Source organism: Protomyctophum bolini (assembly GCF_963924005.1).
Source record: "Protomyctophum bolini genome assembly, chromosome: 10".
NCBI classification, from domain to species: Eukaryota; Metazoa; Chordata; class Actinopteri; order Myctophiformes; family Myctophidae; genus Protomyctophum; species Protomyctophum bolini.
In genome coordinates, this window is record NC_137871.1 from 45,308,571 (window position 1) to 45,332,380 (window position 23,810).

Below are 23,810 nucleotides of genomic sequence, written 5' to 3' on the forward strand. Positions count from 1 at the left end.
CATCAGAGAAGAGTTTTACAGCTCTAGCAGAGATTCTCAACCATTTTAATTTCAAGGACCCCCAGTTTGACATGCATTAGTTCTACGGACCCCCCAATTTAATGGAATTTCTATCTCTGGGACCCCCAATTCATATTATTGTAAAATCAATGTTAATTTAAGGGTCCATTTGGTTCCAAACTATCATTTAGCTGGGCGACCCCCTGGATCTCCCTCAAGGACCACTAGGGGTCCCCGGACCCCACTTTGGGAACCACTGTAACTAGAAATAGGGGATAAATTGCTTTTCTAAAACGGTCACAAACATATAGCAATATTAACCTAATAAAACTATTAAATTCACAAAAGTAGCTACGCTTTGCGCCACCAGAGCGAGCGAGCCAGAGCCACAGCACTTCCTTGTTTTGCTCGGCAAGTAGCCTATGTGACGGGAGAATAGCGCTTGATGTATTTACGGGGCTGCCTGGAGCCACACATTCACAGTCATATGAGCCGGGCGGTGCTTTAGACGCCCGCACGGCATGTGTTTGTAAAGCAATCAAGCGCTCCCCTTCCCCCAGTTCAGCTACAAGGCTGCAGGATGATACAAAGTGATTGAAGGAGTGGCTTATCGGTGGAATTTACACCAGTCACGTGACGGTAACCAGCCAATCAGAATGAAGTATTGGGACTACCCGTTTTTAGAAGTACAATTTTAGACTGTGACAGAGGGGCCAATCACAGTGCGTCCTTGACAGAGGGGCCAATCACAGTGGGAAGAGCATGTCGTGCTCGCGGCCCCAATTGCCTAAAATAAAATCACACCTGTGTTAACCGAGTGGTGCAACTCCCCTCCCCTCTCCTCTCTCTCTCTCTCTCTCTCTCTCTCTCTCTCTCTCTGCTCCCTCAGATTAGCTTTATTATGGATATCAATCCGCGTCGCTGAGAACTATTTTTTCATTATTATTTTGGCTCGGCCTTTCCTTCTTTAGCGAACCTAGACAGTCAGAAGTTGGATTTGCGTCCAGCAAGGTGGCAGCCATGTCACATACTTCTCTCGTTCCAATTTCACGCAGGCGCACACCACTCGTGCTCATGATGACTGATACATGATGATACACACGGACATTGCTGGTTGTAGGAGTGGTTGCACCACTCAAAAATGAACACAAAAAAAAACACGTGACTTGAAGGATTTGGCGTCGACAGAAAGACGCCGGGTGCTAACTGTGCTAACTGTGCTAACTGTAACATCGTTTTTTCCAGAAAGGCTGGGTAAATTTGGGGTATTTTTCTAAGGAGGAAAAAAAAAAGATAAGAAGATATATTATAAGATGATAATTATGACCTCTCTGTCGTAATGAATAGCTTTTGATATTTATGGCATGTTTAACCCATTTAGACCTGAGGACGATTCTACAGATTTCTTTTTTTTTTCTTTCTGAAAAACCCCATGTTTATATGTGTCAGTCGTTCTCAAACATTTTCATGTCAAGTAGGACCCCAGAAAATATCTGAATTTGGCCGCCGACCCCCATCTGAAAATGTGTTTTTCCAGGGACCCCCCCCCCCCCCCAGAAGCAAAGATTTGAGTTAAAAACGCTTTGAAAAGAATATATATTCAAAGATTTTCACTACATTTTCAAGACTTTAAAAAAATAGCAGACCTACAAGCTCTAAGCTATGAGCTTGTAGGTCTGCTATTTTGCATTAGCTAAAGTATAACATAATGCTATAAACACTAAAAGGGGTTCCTGCCCAGAATGGGTTAACCCATTTAGGACTGATTCGGAAAACGCCTCGTAAATCCTGTAATTAGGTTTTTCTGAAAATGTCAGAAAATGCCTGAAATATTTATTTCGAAAATGCCATCAACGATAGAGAGACAATACAACGCAATGAGGGACATTGCGAGCGTTTTTAATTCAAATCTTTGCTTCTGGAAGGTCCAACGTATTTTCAGACGGGGGACGGCGGCCAATTTCATATAGGTTTTTGGGGAGTCCTTCACAAACTATGAGAAAAAGGTCCTTCTGCACACCTGCAATGGACCGGTGTGAGAGAGAAAAAGAATCCTGCACATCCTCAGGCATCTGAAGGTCTGACGACCCAAACGTTGCTCAATACAAATCTAAAAACTCGAGTGAAGACGCCGGTCGGTGTGCGGGGTTATTTTTCTCTATACTTCTCAGGAGAGTCCCTCCTTCACAAGAAGATGTTTGACCGACACACGGAAAGAGGAGGTTTTGATTTAGAAGGCATTTTGTAGAATCGTCCTCGGGTCAGAACGGGTTCAAGTCACGCCACAGGAAAAGAAAGAAACAAAACAAACCGCCTTTCATTTTGACCATATATAAGGAGATCCTGGTTCCGTTATCGGGGTTCAACCCATTTGGCAGCATTTAGAGGTTTTCCTTTGCGTTTGAGCCCTTTGTGGAGCGTGTGTGTGTGTGTGTGTGTGTGTGTGTGTGTGTGTGTGTGTGTGTGTGTGTGTGTGTGTGTGTGTGTGTGTGTGTGTGTGTGTGTGTGTGTGTGTGAGAGTCTGCATATACGATGCCTACAAATAATAATAAATGAATGAATAATGCCATGCATTTCTACCTGACCACTAGACCTGAAGCACTAGACCACCTGACCTCTAGACCATCTGACCACTAGACCTGAAGCACTAGACCACCTGACCTCTAGAAGACCACCTGACCTCTAGACCACCCCCCCCCCCCCCCCCCCCCCCCCGCGGTCGCGACTAGCGGGGCCTCTAGAGTGTTTTTGGCTACATTTAGCTGCTTCAGCCACATCCGGGACAACGTCCGGTCCGTCGCTAAATGTGCTCCGCTAGCTATAAACCGCCGGGCGCTCTGATTTAATGGATTCATTAAAACCCTCATGTTTCTACAGTATTTCAGTGGGTGCTCACAGGGTTAAAACCCTCATGTTTCTACAGTACGTCGGTGGTTCTCACAGGGTTAAAACCCTCATGTTTCTATAGTACGTCGGTGGTGCTCACAGGGTTAAAACCCTCATGTTTCTACAGTAGGTCAGTGGGTGCTCAACCTTTCTCGCGTCAAGGACCCCCAGAATGATCTGCGTTTGGCCGCGGACCCCCAACTGAAAATATGTTGTCCCATCCCTAAACGTCCGCTCTGAAAAGACTATATATTCAAAGATTTGAGCAACATTTTCACGATTTAAAAAAAAACAAAAAAAAAAAAAAAACAGCAGGCCCACAAGCTTGTAGCGCGGCACTCTGTGCTGAGCTTGTAGAACTGCTATCTTTCAAGAGCTAAAGCATAACTTAACCCATTCTGACCTGAGATCAGATTCATACGAGGTTTCCACTGGACACACACTGGTCTGATTAACCCATTCTGACCTGAGATCAGATTCTAAAAATGTCAGTCGTTCTTCGATTTTTCAAAAATAGCAGACCTACAAGCTCGTATCGCGCCACCGAGTGGCGCGATACGAGCTTGTAGATCTGCTATTTTTCAATAGCTAAAGCATAACATGATGCTAACACCAAAATGGGTGCCCGGTCAGAATGGGTTAAGGCTTAAACTTAAAACACCAAAAGGGGTTCCCGCCCAGAATGGGACAATGAGACACACACACACACACACACACAATAAAGAACAAAGCCTTAATTACTGAGTGATGCCAATTAAAATAATTATAATAATTGGCGCCACAACTGCCAATCCCTGCAGGACCTTTAAAACACTGATACATTAATCTAGTCTGTGTGTGTGTGTGTGTGTGTGTGTGTGTGTGTGTGTGTGTGTGTGTGTGTGTGTGTGTGTGTTCTCGTATAACTTACCTACTTAGGACCAAAAGTCCTAAAAGGAGCTTCCATATTAGGACCGTTGGACAAGTTAGGACCAAAATCATGGTCCTTATAAGGATTACCACTGCAACAGATACAGGGTGCCATTTTAGCATGCCTGGTGTTGAAATTGGGATGGTCCTAAAAAGTTGTCATTTTTACATTTGAGATCGCCCCCCTCTGACCAACCCATGTAATTACAGGTGTGTGTGTGTGTGTGTGTGTTTGTGTTCTCGTATTTGCTACCTACTTAGGACCTTTATGAGTAAAAAGAGCTTAGGCACTCAGGGAGGCACTGGGGAGGCACTGGGGAGACACTGGGGAGGCACTGGGGAGAAACTGCAGCCATTGGGGAGACACTGGGGAGACACTGGGGAGGCACTCAGGGGGAAACTGGGGAGGAACTCAGGGGGACACTGGGAGGCACTGGGGAGGCACTCAGGGGACACTCAGGGGGACACTGGGGAGACACTAGGGAGGCACTGGGCAGACACTGGGGAGAAACTGCAGCCACTGGGGAGACATTGGGGAGGCACTGGGGAGACACTGGGAGGAACTCAGGGGGACACTGGGGAGGCACTCAGGGGGACACTGGGGAGCCACTGGGCAGACACTGCAGGGCAGACACTGGGGTGGCACTTGGGGAGGCACTGGGGAGGTACTGGACATTTCATATCACCCTTTTTTGGCAGCTTGGCATGGCATATATGATATGGGCATACAAGGTTTCTGCCCGACAGCAGCAATATGTTACACTCCGTTTAAATGTTTTTTTACTGCTCAGCAGAACAGATGACTTCAAATGGACGACGCTTAAAAGGCAAAATGTACACAAAATACAAACACATTGTTTTTATACAAATACAGTATGCTGCTGCCCTATATGCTCCTACATGAATAAGTCATGCACAAATAGTACATATACAGACTTATTGGATTCCATGTCAAATTGGTTTGTGTTGCTTTGATGCATTCTGGATCTGTTCATAGCCTCTGCAAATGGGATACCCAGGTCATCACTTCCTGTGTTCAAAAGTGTTCGAGAGAGTGAATTTGTCCTACTGAAAATGGCTCTAGATAACCTCCTAGATATTCACCCCCAACTTACTGAACAATATAAATATCAGATCCTACTAGAGACCATCTTCAACACTCAAATTGGCCAGATTCAGCATGCAAGACCATATTCCACTGCTTGTGACCAACTTTTTATTTAATTTGTCTTTTAAAAGCTTTTGAGGGGAGGAGACATTACATTATTTATCTGAGCATGTACATACGAAATCACAATAACTTACAGGAGTAAATGTTTTTTTATTTTTAGAACACAAATTGTCCTTATGTGATTGTTTATGTACCCGCATGGTTTGCCTACTGGCAACATTTTTTGTCTCTTCCTCCGATAGTGGCGGTTCTGTGGTTGCTAAGCAACCCAGTCCGCTTCTTAACCCCCCCACCTTACCCCCAGGATCGCACAGACTTTTTTGGAAAAGGGAAAAGGGAGACACATGATGTACATATGCATATTACACACTTATTTTTATCCATATTCCACTGCTCTCTGAGCACTTCAAGAACGATATGGCCTGCCAAGGCTGCTATTTCAGAGTGAAATTGTCACATTATTGAATTCCCCTATTATTCGCATTAGTAATGTTAAGGCCTTGGATGATTTTTTCCCTTATCCATGTTCTGGTGGGAATGTTGCTGTGCTTAGAGGGCCCTAATGGCAAAAACATGTTGTAATGAGGATATCCTTAACTCTGTCCATAGTTCTTATGTTGATAATTGCCTTTAAAATTCCCCTTCATCTCACAAAGCCAAGTCCCTAATTGACAAAAATGAGACCCCTACTTGCTGATGGTGGGTTTGACATCAGATAATGAGCTAGCAATGACACAGCTGCAATAAACCATCTCTCACCAGATCCTAAAAGTGAACCGTGGCTATCAGAGAATGGAGGAGACCCCAAGGAGCTAACATTAGGCCTCGAACGGAACTGCTCTACTGACATACTGAGTTATAAGAACAAGTACATTATTTACCATCAGCCTACAATGAGGAACATTTAAAAAAAATAGTGTCAAGCCATTATGATCCTCTGGGCTGTATGACTCCTTTCACATCTCGTGCAAAAATCATAGTGCAGGATCTATGGAACCAGGAAAGAGGATGGGATAACTTCATTAAAACGTATAGCTTTAACTTTAAAACCTCACACTGCATATGTAACTCAGAGTGCACAAATAGGCCCTCCTCATTCCTACAATAGCAACATATAACAAATGCAGGTAAATGCAAGGTTATCAATTCTCCTGTATAATATACTGTATAGGTACATGACACTCAGACTGGTGTCCTGTGATCTGTCACAGGCCCCTGTTGCTAAATAATTAGCACTGTTTGGCTGGAGCCAAGTAGCTTCCAAAAATCACATTCCTACCTTTTGATACGTTCTTTCAGGGGTAGCATATAATGTGATCCTTTATAGTCAACCATAATAACGTCGTTGTGTTGAGGAATGCAGACTTGTTTATTTATTTTACTCACTCATTGACACAGAGAAATGTGTTTCCTGCCACTAAATGAATGAAGTGGAACCTTACTGTCTTAGTGTATCACTCCGCCAGCTTTTTTTATTTAATTTTTTTTATTCGATGCAATTGTGAACAATAGCCAAGTAATACATAGTAAGATACATATCCATTGGCCAATCAAATGGTTCACTGCAGCTCAACAGTCAGTGTGAGGGGTGGTGATTGTTTACCCACAGGGCCGAGTCCCTGAGGGTGGCCTGGTCGCAACGAGATTCCCCCTGTCCGAAACGGACCAGAGACGGCTGAGATACGCCGGGGACCCCCGCGGACCCCCACCCGGGCACGAGACCCACGGGGCCGAGTCCCCGAGGGCGGCCCGGTCGCAACGAGATGCCCCCCAGCCAAAACGGACCAGAGACGGCTGAGATACGCTGGGGACCCCCGCGGACCCCCGCGGACCCCCACCCGGGCACGAGACCCACTGGGCCGAGTCCCCGAGGGCGGCCCGGTCGCAACGAGATGCCCCCTGTCCAAAACGGACCAGAGACGGCTGAGATAAGCTGGGGACCCCCGCGGACCCCCGCGGACCCCCGCCCGGGCACGAGACCCACGGGGCAGAGTCCCCGAGGGCGGCCCGGTCGCAACGAGATGCCCCCCGTCAAAAACGGACGAGAGACGGCCGAGATATCCATTATTTATGGAGCGCCAATAACCATTTGAAAATATATTTAAATTTCAATAGCTGTCTCAGTAGAAATTTGTAAATGGCTTTTGGGAGGAACTGGTTGCTGGTCCTAAGAAGACCCATGGGGGAGGGTAACACATCATACACACACACTCGGTCCTAAGAAGAACCATGGGATTTTTTTTTTTTTTTTTTTTTTTAAGGGGGCTAGTGAATCATGGGGTGTGTGTGATATGAAATGTCCAGTACCTCCCCAGTGCCTCCCCAGTGTCTGCCCAGTGCCTCCCCAGTGTCTCCCCAGTGTCCCCCCGAGTGCCTCCCCAGTATCCCCCTGAGTGCCTCCCCAGTGTCTCCCCAGTGCCTCCTAGTGTCCCCCCAGTGCCTCCCTGAGTGCCTCCCCAGTGTCTCCCCAGTGCCTCCTAGTGTCCCCCCAGTGCCTCCCTGAGTGCCTCCCCAGTGCCTCCCCAGTGTCCCCTCAGTGCCTTCCCAGTGCCTCCCCAGTGTCCCCCCAGGGACTCCCCAGTGCCTCCCCAGTGCCTCCCCAGTGTCTCCCCAGTGCCTCCCCAGTTTCCCCTCAGTGCCTTCCCAGTGCCTGCCCAGTGTCCCCCAGTGTCCCCCCAGTGTCTCCAATAGCAATACAAGAGCAATAATACAAATTAATCTTAATTTATTAATGTTATTTAATGAATTAATCAAATTAATTAATGAATCAAAAGTTGATTGAAGTTATTATATACTTAAAGCAGCATTAGTATGTAACTTTCCTCTTCTACCCTGGATTTGAACCCGCTTTCCTGCGTGCTGAAAACTTTAGCATTGAGCTAATCGAGCCGAACTGCTTGCTCGGGGGATAAATTTAATCTTGACCATAAGGTCCAAATTCGAGTCAGATCCTGTGTCTAGGTGAGACATGACCTTTGACACGATCTAAATGTCTCAACAGAAGAGCAGGGAGACAAAATACAACCAGCCCAATTGTATAAGTTATATTGTATTAACATACTCTACCATACAGATTGGACAAAATGTAATTGTATTCATTAAAAAAAGAGTTACATTTTCCACCACTGCAAAACTACTGCCATTTGAGGCATTGATTTCTAATTTCTGCATTTATGGTTTTACTCCTAGGTTTAGTTTAGTTTATTTAGGATCCCCATTAGCTGTTACACCTGGCAACAGCTATTCTTCCTGGGGTCCTCACAGAATAATATACATACACAAATTTAAATAAAAACAACATTACAGATATCATAAAAGAAATACATTAAAGCATAACAACCACGGTTAGTGCATTCACTCTAGATTACATTAACTGGTATATTGACAGGGTAAAATGCCTTTTACCCTTAATTTCTGTGATGCATACTGGTAGAGAGTTCCAGAAAGTCATTGCCCTGTACATGACTGTATTCTTCATTGCATCAGTTCTTGGCTTAGGCACTGTAAATCGACCCATTGCAACATGTCTGGTATTACAGTATGTACATGTCTATCACTGGTATAATGAATATTTTTATATAAGCATTTTGTTTTTTTATTTGAACAAATGTTCCTAAAAAATCCAGCCAGACTGGCAGCTAATCTCTGCTCCATTTAACAGTGTACTAGATCTAGTATTGCAGTTCAGGGCAAGGCGAGCTACCTTATTCTGGGCTATTTGTAATTATGCAGGTCCTTTTTAGGACCACACAACTGGACAATAGTCAAGGTGGGATATCACTAGTGCCTGGATGACCTGGACAGCAGATGTTGGAGTTAAAAACTCATCTCCTAATCATGGACAAACCCCCTCCCATTTCTTAGTTATGTTTTGAATACGAGTAGACCATGTTAGATGACTGTCTAATATAACCCCAATAAGTTTTGTTTCATCTACCTGCTCAACTGCTAGATTGCTCAGATTCAGATTCAATTTGGGTTTTGACTTGAGCATATGCTGTGATCCAAATACAATGGATTTAGTCTTTGAGATGTCCAGGACCATCCTATTGTTCACCACCCACTCTGATATGTTCTGTAGTTCCTTGTTAAGAGCTACAGACAGATCTTCCACATTAGTGGCAGACATATACAAAGTAGTGTCGTCAGAATACATGGCTATATTGGCCCCGACCAGTGGCATGTCATTTGTAAATATAGTGACCTAAGCAACTTCCTTGTGGAATTCCACAGTGAATATGTTTAGTATCTGAGAGACTCCCATTATAGTATACTCTCTGTGATCTGCTGGATGAATAGCTTTTTATCCACCTTAGTGCAGATAAGGTAAAACCATAACATGAAAGTTTGTCAAGCAATAGATTGTGATCAATAATGTCAAACGCGGCACTAAAATCTAACAGTACAGACCCCACTAGTCTCTTAGAATCCACATTCATTAGACAGTCATCTATTAACTGTGTCAGTGCTGTACATGTAGAAAGCCCATCTCTATAGGCGTGTTGAAAGTCAGCTTTAGCTTCCTTCCATATTTGTGGATTTTTGCCTTTCTCGTAAAAGCTACTATGTTGTGGTCAGTGCATCCAAATTCAACAGAAATCACCTTTGAGCATAGATCAGCTGCATTTGTAAAGATATGATCAATACAGGTGGAGGAGATGCCATTTATTATTTGTGTTCTTGTTGGCTTGTTTGCTAACTGTGTTAAATTGTATGTATCTGCAATAGCATGGAGGGTTTTCTTAAGTGAGCATGTTGGAGAGAACCAGTTCATATTCATATCTGCAGGTATATACAATTCCCTATTACTGTCTGATGCTCTGTCCACCATCAATTTACAATTTACAATTTAGGCATTTAGCAGACGCTCTTAATCCAGAGCGATTTACATTAAGCAAGAACAAAAGCACCATCTCACATACACTGCTGACTACTACTGAGAATTGGAATCCGGTAGTCTGTAACAGCAACACAGCAATATAGGTTTAATATTAGGCAAGTGGACTTAAAATATAAAAAAATATAAAAAGCCACACCCCCACCATGAATATTTCTGTCTCTCCTGTAGATATTATACCCATGTACCATAAATTCCTTATCACATGTTTCATCTAAATGTGTCAGATATGGCAAGTATTCTATATCAGGGGTGCCCAAACCTTTTTCACTGAGGGCCACATACAGAAAAATATAGGAAGGGCTGGGCCACTCACTAGAGATGAGGTATATCACCTCACCTGTCGTGTATTAAAGCAGGGTTTACTGCACAATGTTGTTGGCATGGCGCTGCGCCATGCTTGAAATAAATCGTGCCATGCCAAGCTGCCCAAAAAAAAGGAAGAAAAAAAGAAGAAGAAGGGGGGCTATTGAATCATGGTGTGTGTGTGATATGAAATGTCCAGTACCTCCCCCAGTGCCACCCCAGTGTCTGCCCAGTGGCTCCCCAGTACCTCCCCAGTACCTCCCCAGTGTCCCCTGAGTGTCTCCCCAGTGTCCCCTGAGTGTCTCCCCAGTGTCCCCTGAGTACCTCCCCAGTGTCCCCTGAGTACCTCCCCAGTGTCCCCCTGAGTACCTCCCCAGTGTCCCCTGAGTGCCTCCCCAGTGTGCCCCTGAGTGCCTCCCCAGTGTCCCCTGAGTACCTCCCCAGTGTCCCCCTGAGTACCTCCCCAGTGTCCCCTGAGTGCCTCCCCAGTGTGCCCCTGAGTGCCTCCCCAGTGGCTGCAGTTTCTCCCCAGTGTTTCCCCAGTGCCTCCCCAGTGTGCCCCCAGTGCCTCCCCATTGTCTCCCCAGTGCCTCCCCAGAGGCTCCCCAGTGCCCCCCCAGTGTGCCCCTGAGTGCCTCCCCAGTGCATATAGATGATTAAACTCATAAGAGCCAATGCAGTGAAGTTACTGACCAAAAGGTTTTAGCTTTCTTTTGTTTGGAGACGGTCCTAACATAAATCGTGCCATGCCAAGATGCCCAAAAAAAAGGAAGAAAAAAAAAAAAAAGGGGGGCTATTGAATCATGGTGTGTGTGTGATATGAAATGTCCAGTACCTCCCCCAGTGCCACCCCAGTGTCTGCCCAGTGGCTCCCCAGTACCTCCCCAGTACCTCCCCAGTGTCCCCTGAGTGTCTCCCCAGTGTCCCCTGAGTGTCTCCCCAGTGTCCCCTGAGTACCTCCCCAGTGTCCCCTGAGTACCTCCCCAGTGTCCCCCTGAGTACCTCCCCAGTGTCCCCTGAGTGCCTCCCCAGTGTGCCCCTGAGTGCCTCCCCAGTGTCCCCTGAGTACCTCCCCAGTGAGTACCTCCCCAGTGTCCCCTGAGTGCCTCCCCAGTGTGCCCCTGAGTGCCTCCCCAGTGGCTGCAGTTTCTCCCCAGTGTTTCCCCAGTGCCTCCCCAGTGTGCCCCCAGTGCCTCCCCATTGTCTCCCCAGTGCCTCCCCAGAGGCTCCCCAGTGCCCCCCCAGTGTGCCCCTGAGTGCCTCCCCAGTGCATATAGATGATTAAACTCATAAGAGCCAATGCAGTGAAGTTACTGACCAAAAGGTTTTAGCTTTCTTTTGTTTGGAGACGGTCCTAACAAGTAGGGTAAAAATGTGGTAATTTATAGTTTGCCCTTCTTTAAATCTGATGTGATTGTATTAAAATAGATTTTTTTCCACATTCAGGAGTGTAGTTTATATGTTTCTACTATGTCTAGAAAGTGTGGTCCTAACGAGGTAAGCAATAACCTGAAAAAAAAGTGTGGTCCTAAGTAGGTAAGTTATACGAGTATGTGTGTGTGTGTGTGTGTGTGTGTGTGTGTGTGTGTGTGTGTGTGTGTGTGTGTGTGTGTGTGTGTGTGTGTGTGTGTGTGTGTGTGATGATATATATATATATTAGTACATGAGTGTTGCCTTTTGAAGAAATATTTTAATGGATATTATGTTTGAAAATCTTTGAAGTGGTCCATAAATGAATAAATACATAAATAAATGAACGTTTCTAGTGACTTTGTTTTAGTTTGTCTTTCCCTCTGCTGCGTGACGTCAACGGATCTATACAGTACGTCCGCATCGGATCTTCATTTGTGTCGAGCTCACAACGCGCTTGTAGATCTGCTATTTTCCTGCTCAAGATGACATTAAGAATAAGCTGCTGATTGATGAGCACTATACCATAGAAGAGTTATAGAACAATATGTTGTCATTCCAGCTGTTTTGAGGCATATGTCTACCTGAGAAACATCCTGAGATTCTACATGCATATGAGATACCTAGCCGCAATTTGCAACTCTAGATTTTTTTACAATTGGTTGAATCTAGAGTTGCAATAACCTCCATCGACTTCCTATGCATGGTTTTGGTTTTGCATTGGTTTGTGATCTCCTGGTCTTAAATTACGTTAAACTCACCAACATTGCAGCTGTAGTCCAAGCTTGAATTATCCTCTTTCAATCTGGTGTCGCTTGTTTATCATAAAAGTCCCCCGTAAAGATGTTATGAGCTACTTTCTGTCCAAAATATTCCAAGAGTGACAATATCGAGCCGCCATTTTGATTTTTGCAACGTGCCATAAAACAAGATGTGAGGGGGAGTGCTTGTTTAATAGCGTCCCTCCCTCCCTAGGGCGTCGGCCTCTTCTTTGGGTGTCTTACCTGCAGGTAAGATTCTATTAAACAAGCGCTCCCCCTCACATCTTGTTTTATGGCACGTTGCAAAAATCAAAATGGCGGCTCGATATTGTCACTCTTGGAATATTTTGGACAGAAAGTAGCTCATAACATCTTTACGGGGGACTTTTATGATAAACAAGCGACACCAGATTGAAAGAGGATAATTCAAGCTTGGACTACAGCTGCAATGTTGGTGAGTTTAACGTAATTTAAGACCAGGAGATCACAAACCAATGCAAAACCAAAACCATGCATAGGAAGTCGATGGAGGTTATTGCAACTCTAGATTCAAGCAATTGTAAAAAAATCTAGAGTTGCAAATTGCGGCTAATGAGATACCCATGTACCTGTCTAAATACTTCACTAAGATACCCATGTACCTGTCTAAATACTTCACTAAGATACCCATGTACCTGTCTAAATACTTCACTAAGATACCCATGTACCTGTCTAAATACTTCACTAAGATACATTACCCATGTACCTGTCTAAATACATAAGGTACTCATGCTGTACCTCCTCCAACTGTATATACTTTATGTTTACACAATACTGTACCTCCAACTGTATATACTTTATGTTTACACAATGCTGTACCTCTACCCATTTGCAACTGTTTTTTTATTATATATTTCTTGACACATGCTTTGACAATAACGTAGGCCTATATGTTTACACTTATTTACCACAACTTTTGGCTTGTTTTTATTCATTTATTTCCATAGTATTTAGTATCAATAATTATTTACACACAAATACGGTTCCATTCCATTTCATTTCATTTCATCTTTATATTTATTAGGATTATATAATCTGGCCATAGCATTTGGTTTATTATTTCTCTCTCCATGAAGAGCTGGGTGGTGTTACAGCTACACCTGCTGGTGGCACGGTGACATAACAGAATGCAATGTGGAATAGATTTAAACAGCGGCTGAAATCGAAACTAAATGTTTCAACAAACACCAACGTATCCAAGAGTGAAGACGGCAAGATGGATGTCTGCTCGGGGTCCGTGTTGTTCACAGTAAACACGGTTTTAATGTTTAAGTCTCGGATGTGGTTGAGTTTCTACATGTTGGTGGTTCTGTGGAGCTGCAACACACCTGTGACTGCTGTGACAGGTAAGACTTTATTTACATTTATTTACTATATTTAGACTTTACTATACGGTCTGAAAACTAGACCTTTTCAGGGTGTGGCTGTTTTAACAAGTCGTGTTGCTTTGTCCCCAAACGGATTATTCGAACTGGACAGTCTGGACTTGAATTAATTTGCATCATAGTTTTTGTTTGTGAAACAAAAAGTGGGTTAAATTGTGTGTGTGCATGCGTGTTAGCGAGTCTCTCTGACGCCCTGTGGAAGTACCTTCATCAGCCCTCTGGTCATACGTAGCTGGGAAGCGTCTCAGGTCCCCAGTGTCTCTCTAAAATGCACTTTGTGCCATTTTAATAACGCAATGTACCCTGAATTTACCGGGCAGAGTAATTTCTTCTACTACGGCATTTCCGGGTTTTACCTGCGCCGATCTGGTTGGATTCATTTTATTTAATGATTAAAATAGTGCATTTTTAGAGAGAAACTGGGGACCTGAGACACTTCCCAGCTACGAGAATAGACTTTTACCTTAAGGTCTTTGTTTCGGTGAGTGGTTACGGGACGTCGTTTTGTTTAGAATAACCTCACACGGGAGTGAGAATATCACCAGAGGGGCTGCGGAACTGGAAGGGACTTCCACAGGGCGTCGAGAGAGGCTCGCTGTAAGCCCTGGACCAGGGCTGTATTACATGCGTGTCTGTGAGACCCTTGTTTGTACAAGGGTCTCATATTCATTATATATATATAAAGATGTATTGTTGTTGTGACTGTCTCAGAGTTACAGACCCATAAGGGTCCATTTGGTTACACGCTCATACAGTTACAGACCAGGTCCATTTCAGCGGCGGCGAGGCAGGGGGGTGTACTATCTCGACCTTCCCCATCTCTCTCTCCCCCCGCCGGTAATTGCCTTTGTAACTTTGTAATATGCTATTGGCTGTTTGTATTCTTTTTGGAAAAATATGAAAAGATACTGCTGTGGAAAGGCTACATTATATGACTTATATTGAACCTATAAACAATTAGTATTATTTAGTATATGTAAGGTTTTGCCCACTCAAATGGTACCTCGTCAGATAATCCCCACATATCCTACGACAACTTCTGTGAACAGAACAAGGGGCGGGCCTTGTACAAACTTCCCTCAAAGACACGGACGGGGGACTTACAATGGAGGATTCTCCATGGGGCGGTGGCTGTTAACTCTTTTGTGTCAAAAGTGAACCCAGCTATTTCAAATGAGTGTCCTTTTTGTGGAAGGTGGAGACCATTGCTCACTGCTTTCTGGAATGTGGCAGGATCAATGCATTATTCGGTGTGCTAGACTAGAGAGCCTGTTCATTCGTTTAGAAGAGAAGTGGTCTAAAGTTGGTTTTTATTTATGGAGTGGGGTATAAGAGGAACAACGCTAACAAGTTGGCAGTTGCTAAATGTTCTGCTAGGGAAGCAAAGATGACAGTCTACTTGACCAGGAGAAACCAGGTTGAAAGGGCAGTAACACAAGACCTGGTCTGGTCAGTGTTTTTATCTCACTGGTCAGGGCGAGGGTTTGGGTTGATTTCAGATTTCACCAGGGGATGAAAAATCTTGACACTTTTATACAGCAATGGTGTTTAAATGATGTTGAGGAGACTCTTTGTTTTGGTTTGGCTTTTGTGTAAGAATGCCCGTTTTTTTTTTAACTTCAAATGTCTGTTTGAAAACAACTGAAGTGTCACTGGTTTTTAGTTTGTAAATAAAAGGGTTTTAGAAAGTAAAAAAAAAAAGTCTCTCTCTCTCTCTCTCTCTCTCTCTCTCTCCTGTGTACTATCTTGCCCCTTCCCCCAACTCTCGCTCTCTCTCTCTCTCCCTCTCTCTCTCTCTCTCCCTCTCTCTCTCTCTCTCTCTCTCTCTCTCTCCTGTGCTGTGTACTATCTCGCCCCTTCCCCAATTCTCTCTCTCTCTCTCTCTCTCTCTCTCTCCTGTGTACTATCTTGCCCCTTCCCCCAACTCTCTCTCTCTCTCTCTCTCTCTCTCTCTCTCTCTCTCTCCTGTGTACTATCCCCCCCCCCCCCCCCTTGGCACGACCGGGGGGGTCCCGTAATACAGAGATATTCATGTTTAAATAATGACTGGTTATTATATTCAACAGTGGTGGAAAGTAGCTGTATATAGTATTGTACTTAATGAATGCATTTCGGCCATTTTGAAAATAGACAATCTACAAGCTGGATGAGACATGTGAGCTTGTAGATTGTCTATTTTCAAATGTATTTGCTTTATTGTACTTTTTTAAAACCAATAATATGAACATATTTTTATATGCCACATTATGTGACCGGGGACAGTGGTTTGATATACAAGGGGGCCATTGTCATTTTTTTACAGCTCTTTACATATTATGAAACTGCACACTGTAACCTTTCATATGATCTATTGCTCATTTAAATTGGGGGGGAAATGAAGAAGATATGACCATTTGAAACTTGTTGAATTGGAAACCCCCAAAGTACAGAATTTGCCATTCTAAGATTTCATAGTATTTAGCATCTCTGAGCCCAGGAATGGGTGACAATAGATACTTGTCTCCACCCCGAGATACTTGCATAATAAACACTCCCCCCCCCCCCCCCCCCCCCCCCCCCCAATGACAATGACAAATAAGAATAAAATACAACTAACAGTTTAGCCCATTCTGACCTGAGATCAGATTCATACCAGGTTTCCACTGGACACACACTGGTCTGATTAACCCATTCTGACCTGAGATCAGATTCATACCAGGTTTCCACTGGACACACACTGGTCTGATTAACCCCATTCTGACCTGAGATCAGATTCATACGAGGTTTCCACTGGACACACACTGGTCTGATTAACCCCATTCTGACCTGAGATCAGATTCATACGAGGTTTCCACTGGACACACACTGGTCTGATTAACATTGCACTTTCCACAGCTGTGGCAGCCACATGCCACAGCATTCACATATATTTCCTATACGTAATACATATACTGTATATGCACATACGGTAGTGTATGTCAATATCAAGAAATGTGCAAATACTAATCATTTAACCGTTAACCGCTAGTTGAATTTAATTCTTCCAATGTGTAGTATTGTGTACAGCACATTTCTAGTAATGATATGCCCTGAAAAATAAAGAAAATGTCTAGTGTAGTCTAGTGTACACACCACTGTCCCTGTATGAAACAATACTCTACTAATCTAAATGTCTAGTGTAGTAGTGTACACACCACTGTCCCTGTATGAAACAATATAGACTACTAATTTCCAGTAGCATTAGCCTCATAATACTGTGCTTCTGTTCTGACACTTTAGAATAGATCATTTGGCGCGTGCGCGCGCACACACACACACACACACACACACACACACACCCCCCTACCCTCTCTGCAGTTAGCCTAGCTGTTCTCTCGTGGCCAAAGGGTTTCTGTTCTGCTTTTCCAGGTTATTTTTCCGTGTGTCCGCTGAGGAGTTTAAAATGTGCTGTGCAGTGTTGTTGTGTTGTGTTGTGTCACAGACCCATAAGGGTCCATTTGGTTCCATGTGTTTCACTCTCAGAGTCACAGACCCGTAAGGGTCCATTTGGTTCCACCATGTGTTACACTCTCAGAGTCACAGACCCGTAAGGGTCCATTTGGTTCCACCATGTGTTACACTCTCAGAGTCACAGACCCGTAAGGGTCCATTTGGTTCCACCTTGTGTTACACTCTCAGAGTCACAGACCCGTAAGGGTCCATTTGGTTCCACCATGTGTTACACTCTCAGAGTCACAGACCCGTAAGGGTCCATTTGGTTCCACCATGTGTTACACTCTCAGAGTCACAGACCCGTAAGGGTCCATTTGGTTCCACCTTGTGTTACACTCTCAGAGTCACAGACCCGTAAGGGTCCATTTGGTTCCATGTGTTACACTCTCAGAGTCACAGACCCGTAAGGGTCCATTTGGTTCCATGTGTTACACTCTCATATTAGTCACAGACCCATAAGGGTCCATTTGGTTCCATGTGTTTCACTCTCAGAGTCACAGACCCGTAAGGGTCCATTTGGTTCCATGTGTTTCACTCTCAGAGTCACAGACCCGTAAGGGTCCATTTGGTTCCATGTGTTACACTCTCATATTAGTCACAGACCCATAAGGGTCCATTTGGTTCCATGTGTTTCACTCTCAGAGTCACAGACCCGTAAGGGTCCATTTGGTTCCATGTGTTTCACTCTCAGAGTCACAGACCCGTAAGGGTCCATTTGGTTCCATGTGTTTCACTCTCAGAGTCACAGACCCGTAAGGGTCCATTTGGTTCCATGTGTTACACTCTCATATTAGTCACAGACCCATAAGGGTCCATTTGGTTCCATGTGTTTCACTCTCAGAGTCACAGACCCGTAAGGGTCCATTTGGTTCCATGTGTTTCACTCTCAGAGTCACAGACCCGTAAGGGTCCATTTGGCTCCACCATGTGTTACACTCTCAGCGTCACAGACCCGTAAGGGTCCATTTGGTTCCACCATGTGTTTCACTCTCAGAGTCACAGACCCGTAAGGGTCCATTTGGCTCCACCATGTGTTACACTCTCAGCGTCACAGACCTGTGTGGTATCTGGAATCACAATCCACATTAATAATAGCATAAATAACCATGTTTTAAACTAGAGTGTAAACCTGGATCTGTGTCTCATGGGTGAGACACGTGACAGACGTGTTTAGAGCAGGATGCATGGGGGGGGGGGGAGGGGAGGGGGGGGGCTTTAGGAGGGACCCTAAAGATCAGGCCTGTTGATAGCAGCTGCAGGAATAGGACACCTATTGTTGTTCCTGTGCTTCCTAGCTCTGTGACTTGATCATTACCTTATATGGGGACGGTGGGGAACCTGCTGAGACCACCTTTTATCACCTGTTTTCGTGTGTGTGTGCGTGTGCGTGCGTGTGCGCGTGTGTGTGTGTGTGTGTGCGTGTGCGTGCGTGCGCGTAAAGGTTTAGTCTCAAAGTACGTACCTGTAGCTTCATGGCGGAACTACAACCTGGGTTTACGCACACACTTCATTTACAGGCTCTAAAGGACAACTTTGTTTTTTTTCAACCAAGGCTCGTGTTTTAAGTTGTTATTAGAGAAATCTAATCTATCTCATTTAGGATTAGGTGATTTAGGCCCTTATTATAAGAACTCTACGTCTGCTGCGTTGCTGCGACACTTTTAGTTTTTTTTAATCTGCTATCTTAAAGTACAATAAGGGTTTGTTGTGCGATAACAGCTAAAATGACATGTTTGTGCATTAGTGCTGCTGGGGTTGTGCAATAACAAGAAGTCATGTGTGTTTTGTTTTAGCTTGTATACAGTATGTTGTTTTGTGATATGATGCACTGATTGGTTGGCACTTTTACACGTTGCAATGACAAATAAAGATCTATCTATCTATCTATCTATCTATCTATCTGTCAGAGCAGGGATGTGCAACTTTGACGATGGAGAGGGCCACTATAGTTCCACATATAGTTCCACACTCACTCCAGAGGGCCACTATAGTTCCACACTCACTCCAGAGGGCCACTATAGTTCCACACTCACTCCAGAGGGCCAATATAGTTCCACACTCACTCCAGAGGGCCACTATAGTTCCACACTCAGTCCAGAGGGCCACTATAGTTCCACACTCACTCCAGAGGGCCACTATAGTTCCACACTCACTCCAGAGGGGCCACTATAGTTCCACACTCACTCCCGAGGGGCCACAGTATACTGTCATAGCAAAAATAGCAGATCTACAAGCTCAAAACACGTCGCACTGCGACACGTTGTGAGCTTGTAGATCAGCTATTTTTGCTATATTTTAACTGAAATATTAATAATTAATTATTAATTATTAGGTTAATATCAACTGGTGGCCACATGAGGCCCTCAGGTTAATATCAGAATACTGAGAAATGTTTGATCTCAGATAATTACTAAATGTTATTGTCTTTTTTTCTATGTCCATTATATTTGTTTTTAGTTCATAAAGTTTAACATAACTATAAAAGAATCAAAATAAAATGATTCTAAATATTTTTATTTTAAGGATATCGCGTGATTGGCTCCTCTCAACCCGTGCTGGCCGACGAGGGAGGCGTGGCCATCCTCCCGTGTCGCATCCACCCACCAATCAGCATGCAGAGTTCAGGAACGGTGGTGTGGACCAGAGACGGCCAGACCCTGCTTGTCGTCGCCGTCCAGGCTGGGCGGTACCTCACCCAGTACCAGGACCAGAACCAGAGCCCGGACTACAAGTACTCACTTGTTTTACTTTAGTTTTTATCAACCTATAGGTTCATGTTTTAGGTTGTTATAGAGCGCCGTAGTCCCTCCCCCTTTACCTAGGTTCATGTTTTAGGTTGTTATAGAGCGCCGCAGTCCCTCCCCCTTTACCTAGGTTCATGTTTTAGGTTGTTATAGAGTGCCGCAGTCCCTCCCCCTTTCAGAACAACGAGGAAATGAAACCCCAATGCATTCTCCCATCGGCAACTTCTTATTTAATTTATTTAAAGACGGTTACGCCGCGGACAAAGCCAACTCGGATCGTGACAAATCATGACAATGAACACAATGTTTTGGGCCGATCAAATCATTAGAAAGAAGAAAGTCAGGAGACAACACTATTTGTTTTGTTTTTCGTCTTATAAATTATTTGATCGGCCCCAAAACATTGTGTTCATTGTCATGTTTTGTCACGATCTGATTTGGCTTTGTCCGCGGCGTAACCGCCTTTAAATAAATTAAATAAGAAGTTGCCGATGGGAGAATGCATTGGGGTTTCATTGCCTGGGCTACTCGTTTTTCTGAAAGGCGAAAAAAAAGATTTTAGCTGTTTTTGACAGGGGGGGGGGGGGGGGGGCATTCGAGCATGGGGCTAAATATGTATTTTAATTATTTTTTTGTAGTGATTCATTTTTGTATTATTTACTATAGTCCTACTAGACCCCAAGAAATTACATCTGGCCACAAAAGATCACGAGATCTACTGAATGTGTCAAACTGACATATTTGTGTGGCTTCCCCCCAGTAGGCCTCCTTCACATTCAGTAGATCCTGTGATCCACCGTCGCATTCAGTAGATCCTGTGATCCACCGTCACATTCAGTAGATCCTGTGATCCTCCTTCACATTCAGTAGATCCTGTGATCCTCCTTCACATTCAGTAGATCCTGTGATCCACCTTCACATTCAGTAGATCCTGTGATCCACCGTCACATTCAGTAGATCCTGTGATCTACCAGATGTAATTTCCTGGGGTCTATTAGGACTATAAAAAATAAATAATAATAATGAATTGCATTTTTATAGCGCTTTTCCAAGTGCTCAAAGCGCTTTACAATGGTCCATTCATTCATACATTGGGAGGTGAAGCGGCGAACAGTCGACGCCAGCGTCCTCACTTCCCACCCCCAATCCAACCCTTGATGCTGAGTGTCAAGCAGGGAGGCACTGGGTCCCATTATTTAGAGTCTTTGGTATGACCCGGCCGGGGATCGAACCCCGACCTCCCAGTCTCAGGGAGGACACTCTAACCACAAGGCCACTGAGCTGGTGATCAGCATAATATTTTGTAAAATAATAATACTTGAAGTACTTATGTACAGTATACTTAAGTAAAAGTACTTACTTGCTTTCCCCCATTGACAGGCAGAGAGCGACACTGTCCCTGTCGGAGCTGTCCGGGGGTGTAATGAACTTGACGCTGTCCAGGGTCAGGCTGTCGGACCAGGGAACCTACCGCTGCTGGTGGCCAGAGAATGACATGAGCGCTGACATCCAGCTCCGCGTTGGTAAGACCTGCTCTTTGTTATCCAAATAATGTTTTTATTTTATTCTTTAAGACGGTGGGTTTTCAACAAGGCCCCATAATGTATTCGGCTTTTGAGCCACGAACTTTTGAGCCACTCAGACCCATTTGATGAGGTTTAGCCACTCAGACCCATTTGATGAGGTTTAGCCTCTCAGACCCATTTGATGAGGTTTAACCTCTCAGACCCATTTGATGAGGTTTAGCCTCTCGGACCCATTTGATGAGGTTTAGCCTCTCAGACCCATTTGATGAGGTTTAGCCTCTCAGACCCATTTGATGAGGTTTAGCCTCTCGGACCCATTTGATGAGGTTTAACCTCTCCGACCCATTTGATGAGGTTTAACCTCTCCGACCCATTTGATGAGGTTTAGCCACTCAGACCCATTTGATGAGGTTTAGCCACTCAAAAATAGCAGATCTACGAGTGCCGCGCTCTGAGCTCGTAGATCTGCTATTTTTAGCAGTCTAAAGCATAACATAATGCTAAAAACACCTGGAAGATGGATCGTTCGCGGAGTGCTTGCATCGGTAAAATCTGTGGTTGCACCGTTTTTTCATGGTAAATTTCACCCTATCCTGTGTTTCCGAGGCGCGTTGAACGTACCATCAGAAAAGGAAGGAAAAAAATGGTCTTTCGCAGCCAGCTCGCAGCGCACAGCCGCACACGCAGTCAGTGAACAGAAGTTACCGTACAACGGTGCAGAGTAGACACGTTGAGACAACAAACAGACTATAAAGAGCACCCGCGACGAACAGAAGTGAGCCCCACGCACAAAGGAAGCACCACCTTTAGCTTTATAAAATAGCTGTCCGTCGATCAGTTGACTTTTCACTGTAGCGCTGCGTGCTGCTAATGATCCACACTCCACAGCTGTTCTAGCTGATTCTCCGACGCGAATCTGCGTCGCGACCCGCGATCATCAATTTGTAATTAAAGAAAGCTTCTGCGGTCTGCACACACGTGTACCACCACAACAACAACAACGCCACAGCAGGGTGTACTGCTTGCGTTTAAAGTCGTTTACAACCGTTCCACAACTTTCCACTGTCCAGCTTTCCCCTGCTGTTCTCTGGGATAGAAGCCTTATTTATATTCTGCAGCAAGACGGTGTCGCACGCCTAAAATTGCAGATCCACAAGCTCACAGCGGGGCGTGGATGAGACGCGTTGTGAGCTTGTACATCTGCTATGTATATATAACGTTAATAATACATGCAGGCCAGGGTCTTCAATGTTTTTCAGGTCAAGCCAAGGACCACTTAGCTGAGAGTGAGAGATCAAGCAGGGACCCCCACTATACATAGGCAATTATATTATAAAACTGTGTTGCAGATTAAACTACTTGTTTGACAGCACTACAAGTGTGACCTGTAATTTTTGTTTTGTTTATTTGTTTCTTTTCTATTTATATGTTGGTAACATTAATTGATGAACGATAGGCTATTACATTTTAAGACTTGAACCCTCTATACTCAAAACCTCAAATTGACCTTTGAGATATAATTATTATACTATAGCCTATAATTATTAGTAATCTAACAATTCCACAATAACCAGCAGAGAGCAGACCCTTTGTTTACTTACATAATTCTATAAGTTGGGTTGTTTGAGATGCAGAGCTATAATACTAACCTACAGTAAAACAATAAATTGCTTTGAATTTAAATGTAATGCATTTTTACATGTTTTGGGAAATTAATAGAGCTTTAATATAAACCCTTTCTATTGTGATGAATCGCCATCAAATCGCATCGTATCGGTAGAGGGGTGAATCGCATCATATCGGTAAAGGGGTGAATCGCATCGTATCGGTAGAGGGGTGAATCGCATCGTATCGGTAGAGGGGTGAATCGCATCGTATCGGTAGAGGGGCAAATCGCATCGTATCGGTAGAGGGGCGAATCGCATCGTATCGGTAGAGGGGTGAATCGCATCGTATCGGTAGAGGGGTGAATCGCATCGTATCGCATTGATTTGAACTAAATGGTTATCGCATCGCATCGGGAAGAGGGAGAATCGTATCGCATCGTATCGCCAGGGGATTCCATGTATCTCTAATGTATCGTATATCGCTGGCAGTGCATCGAGATGCGTATCGAATCGTGAGATGAGACGAGATTCACATGCCTAGTAGGGATGTCCCGTTTCCGATCCGATTCCGATCCAACAATTTCTGTGTTAGCCGATACCGAATACCGTTACCAGAGTGCTTTTTTTTAAAAAGTGCAAAGTACAGTCTGTAACTTAAGTTCACTTCAAACAAGTAGGTCGGCAGCACAATGTAAGCA

The 23,810-nt window shown here is 44.4% G+C and overlaps 1 protein-coding gene across 1 annotated transcript in view; it reads left to right on the forward strand.

The window, feature by feature from the left end:
- Positions 1-13,589: 13,589 nt before the first annotated feature.
- The window catches only part of LOC308322728 (uncharacterized protein), a 31,525-nt gene continuing 21,304 nt past the window's right edge, over positions 13,590-23,810 (forward strand). Inside the window, exons 1-3 of the mRNA XM_080774135.1 lie at positions 13,590-13,725; positions 19,759-19,966; positions 21,360-21,502. Coding sequence (XP_080630261.1) covers positions 13,596-13,725; positions 19,759-19,966; positions 21,360-21,502 — 481 coding nt within the window. The 5' untranslated portion in view covers positions 13,590-13,595. The remainder of the gene's footprint in view (positions 13,726-19,758; positions 19,967-21,359; positions 21,503-23,810) is intronic.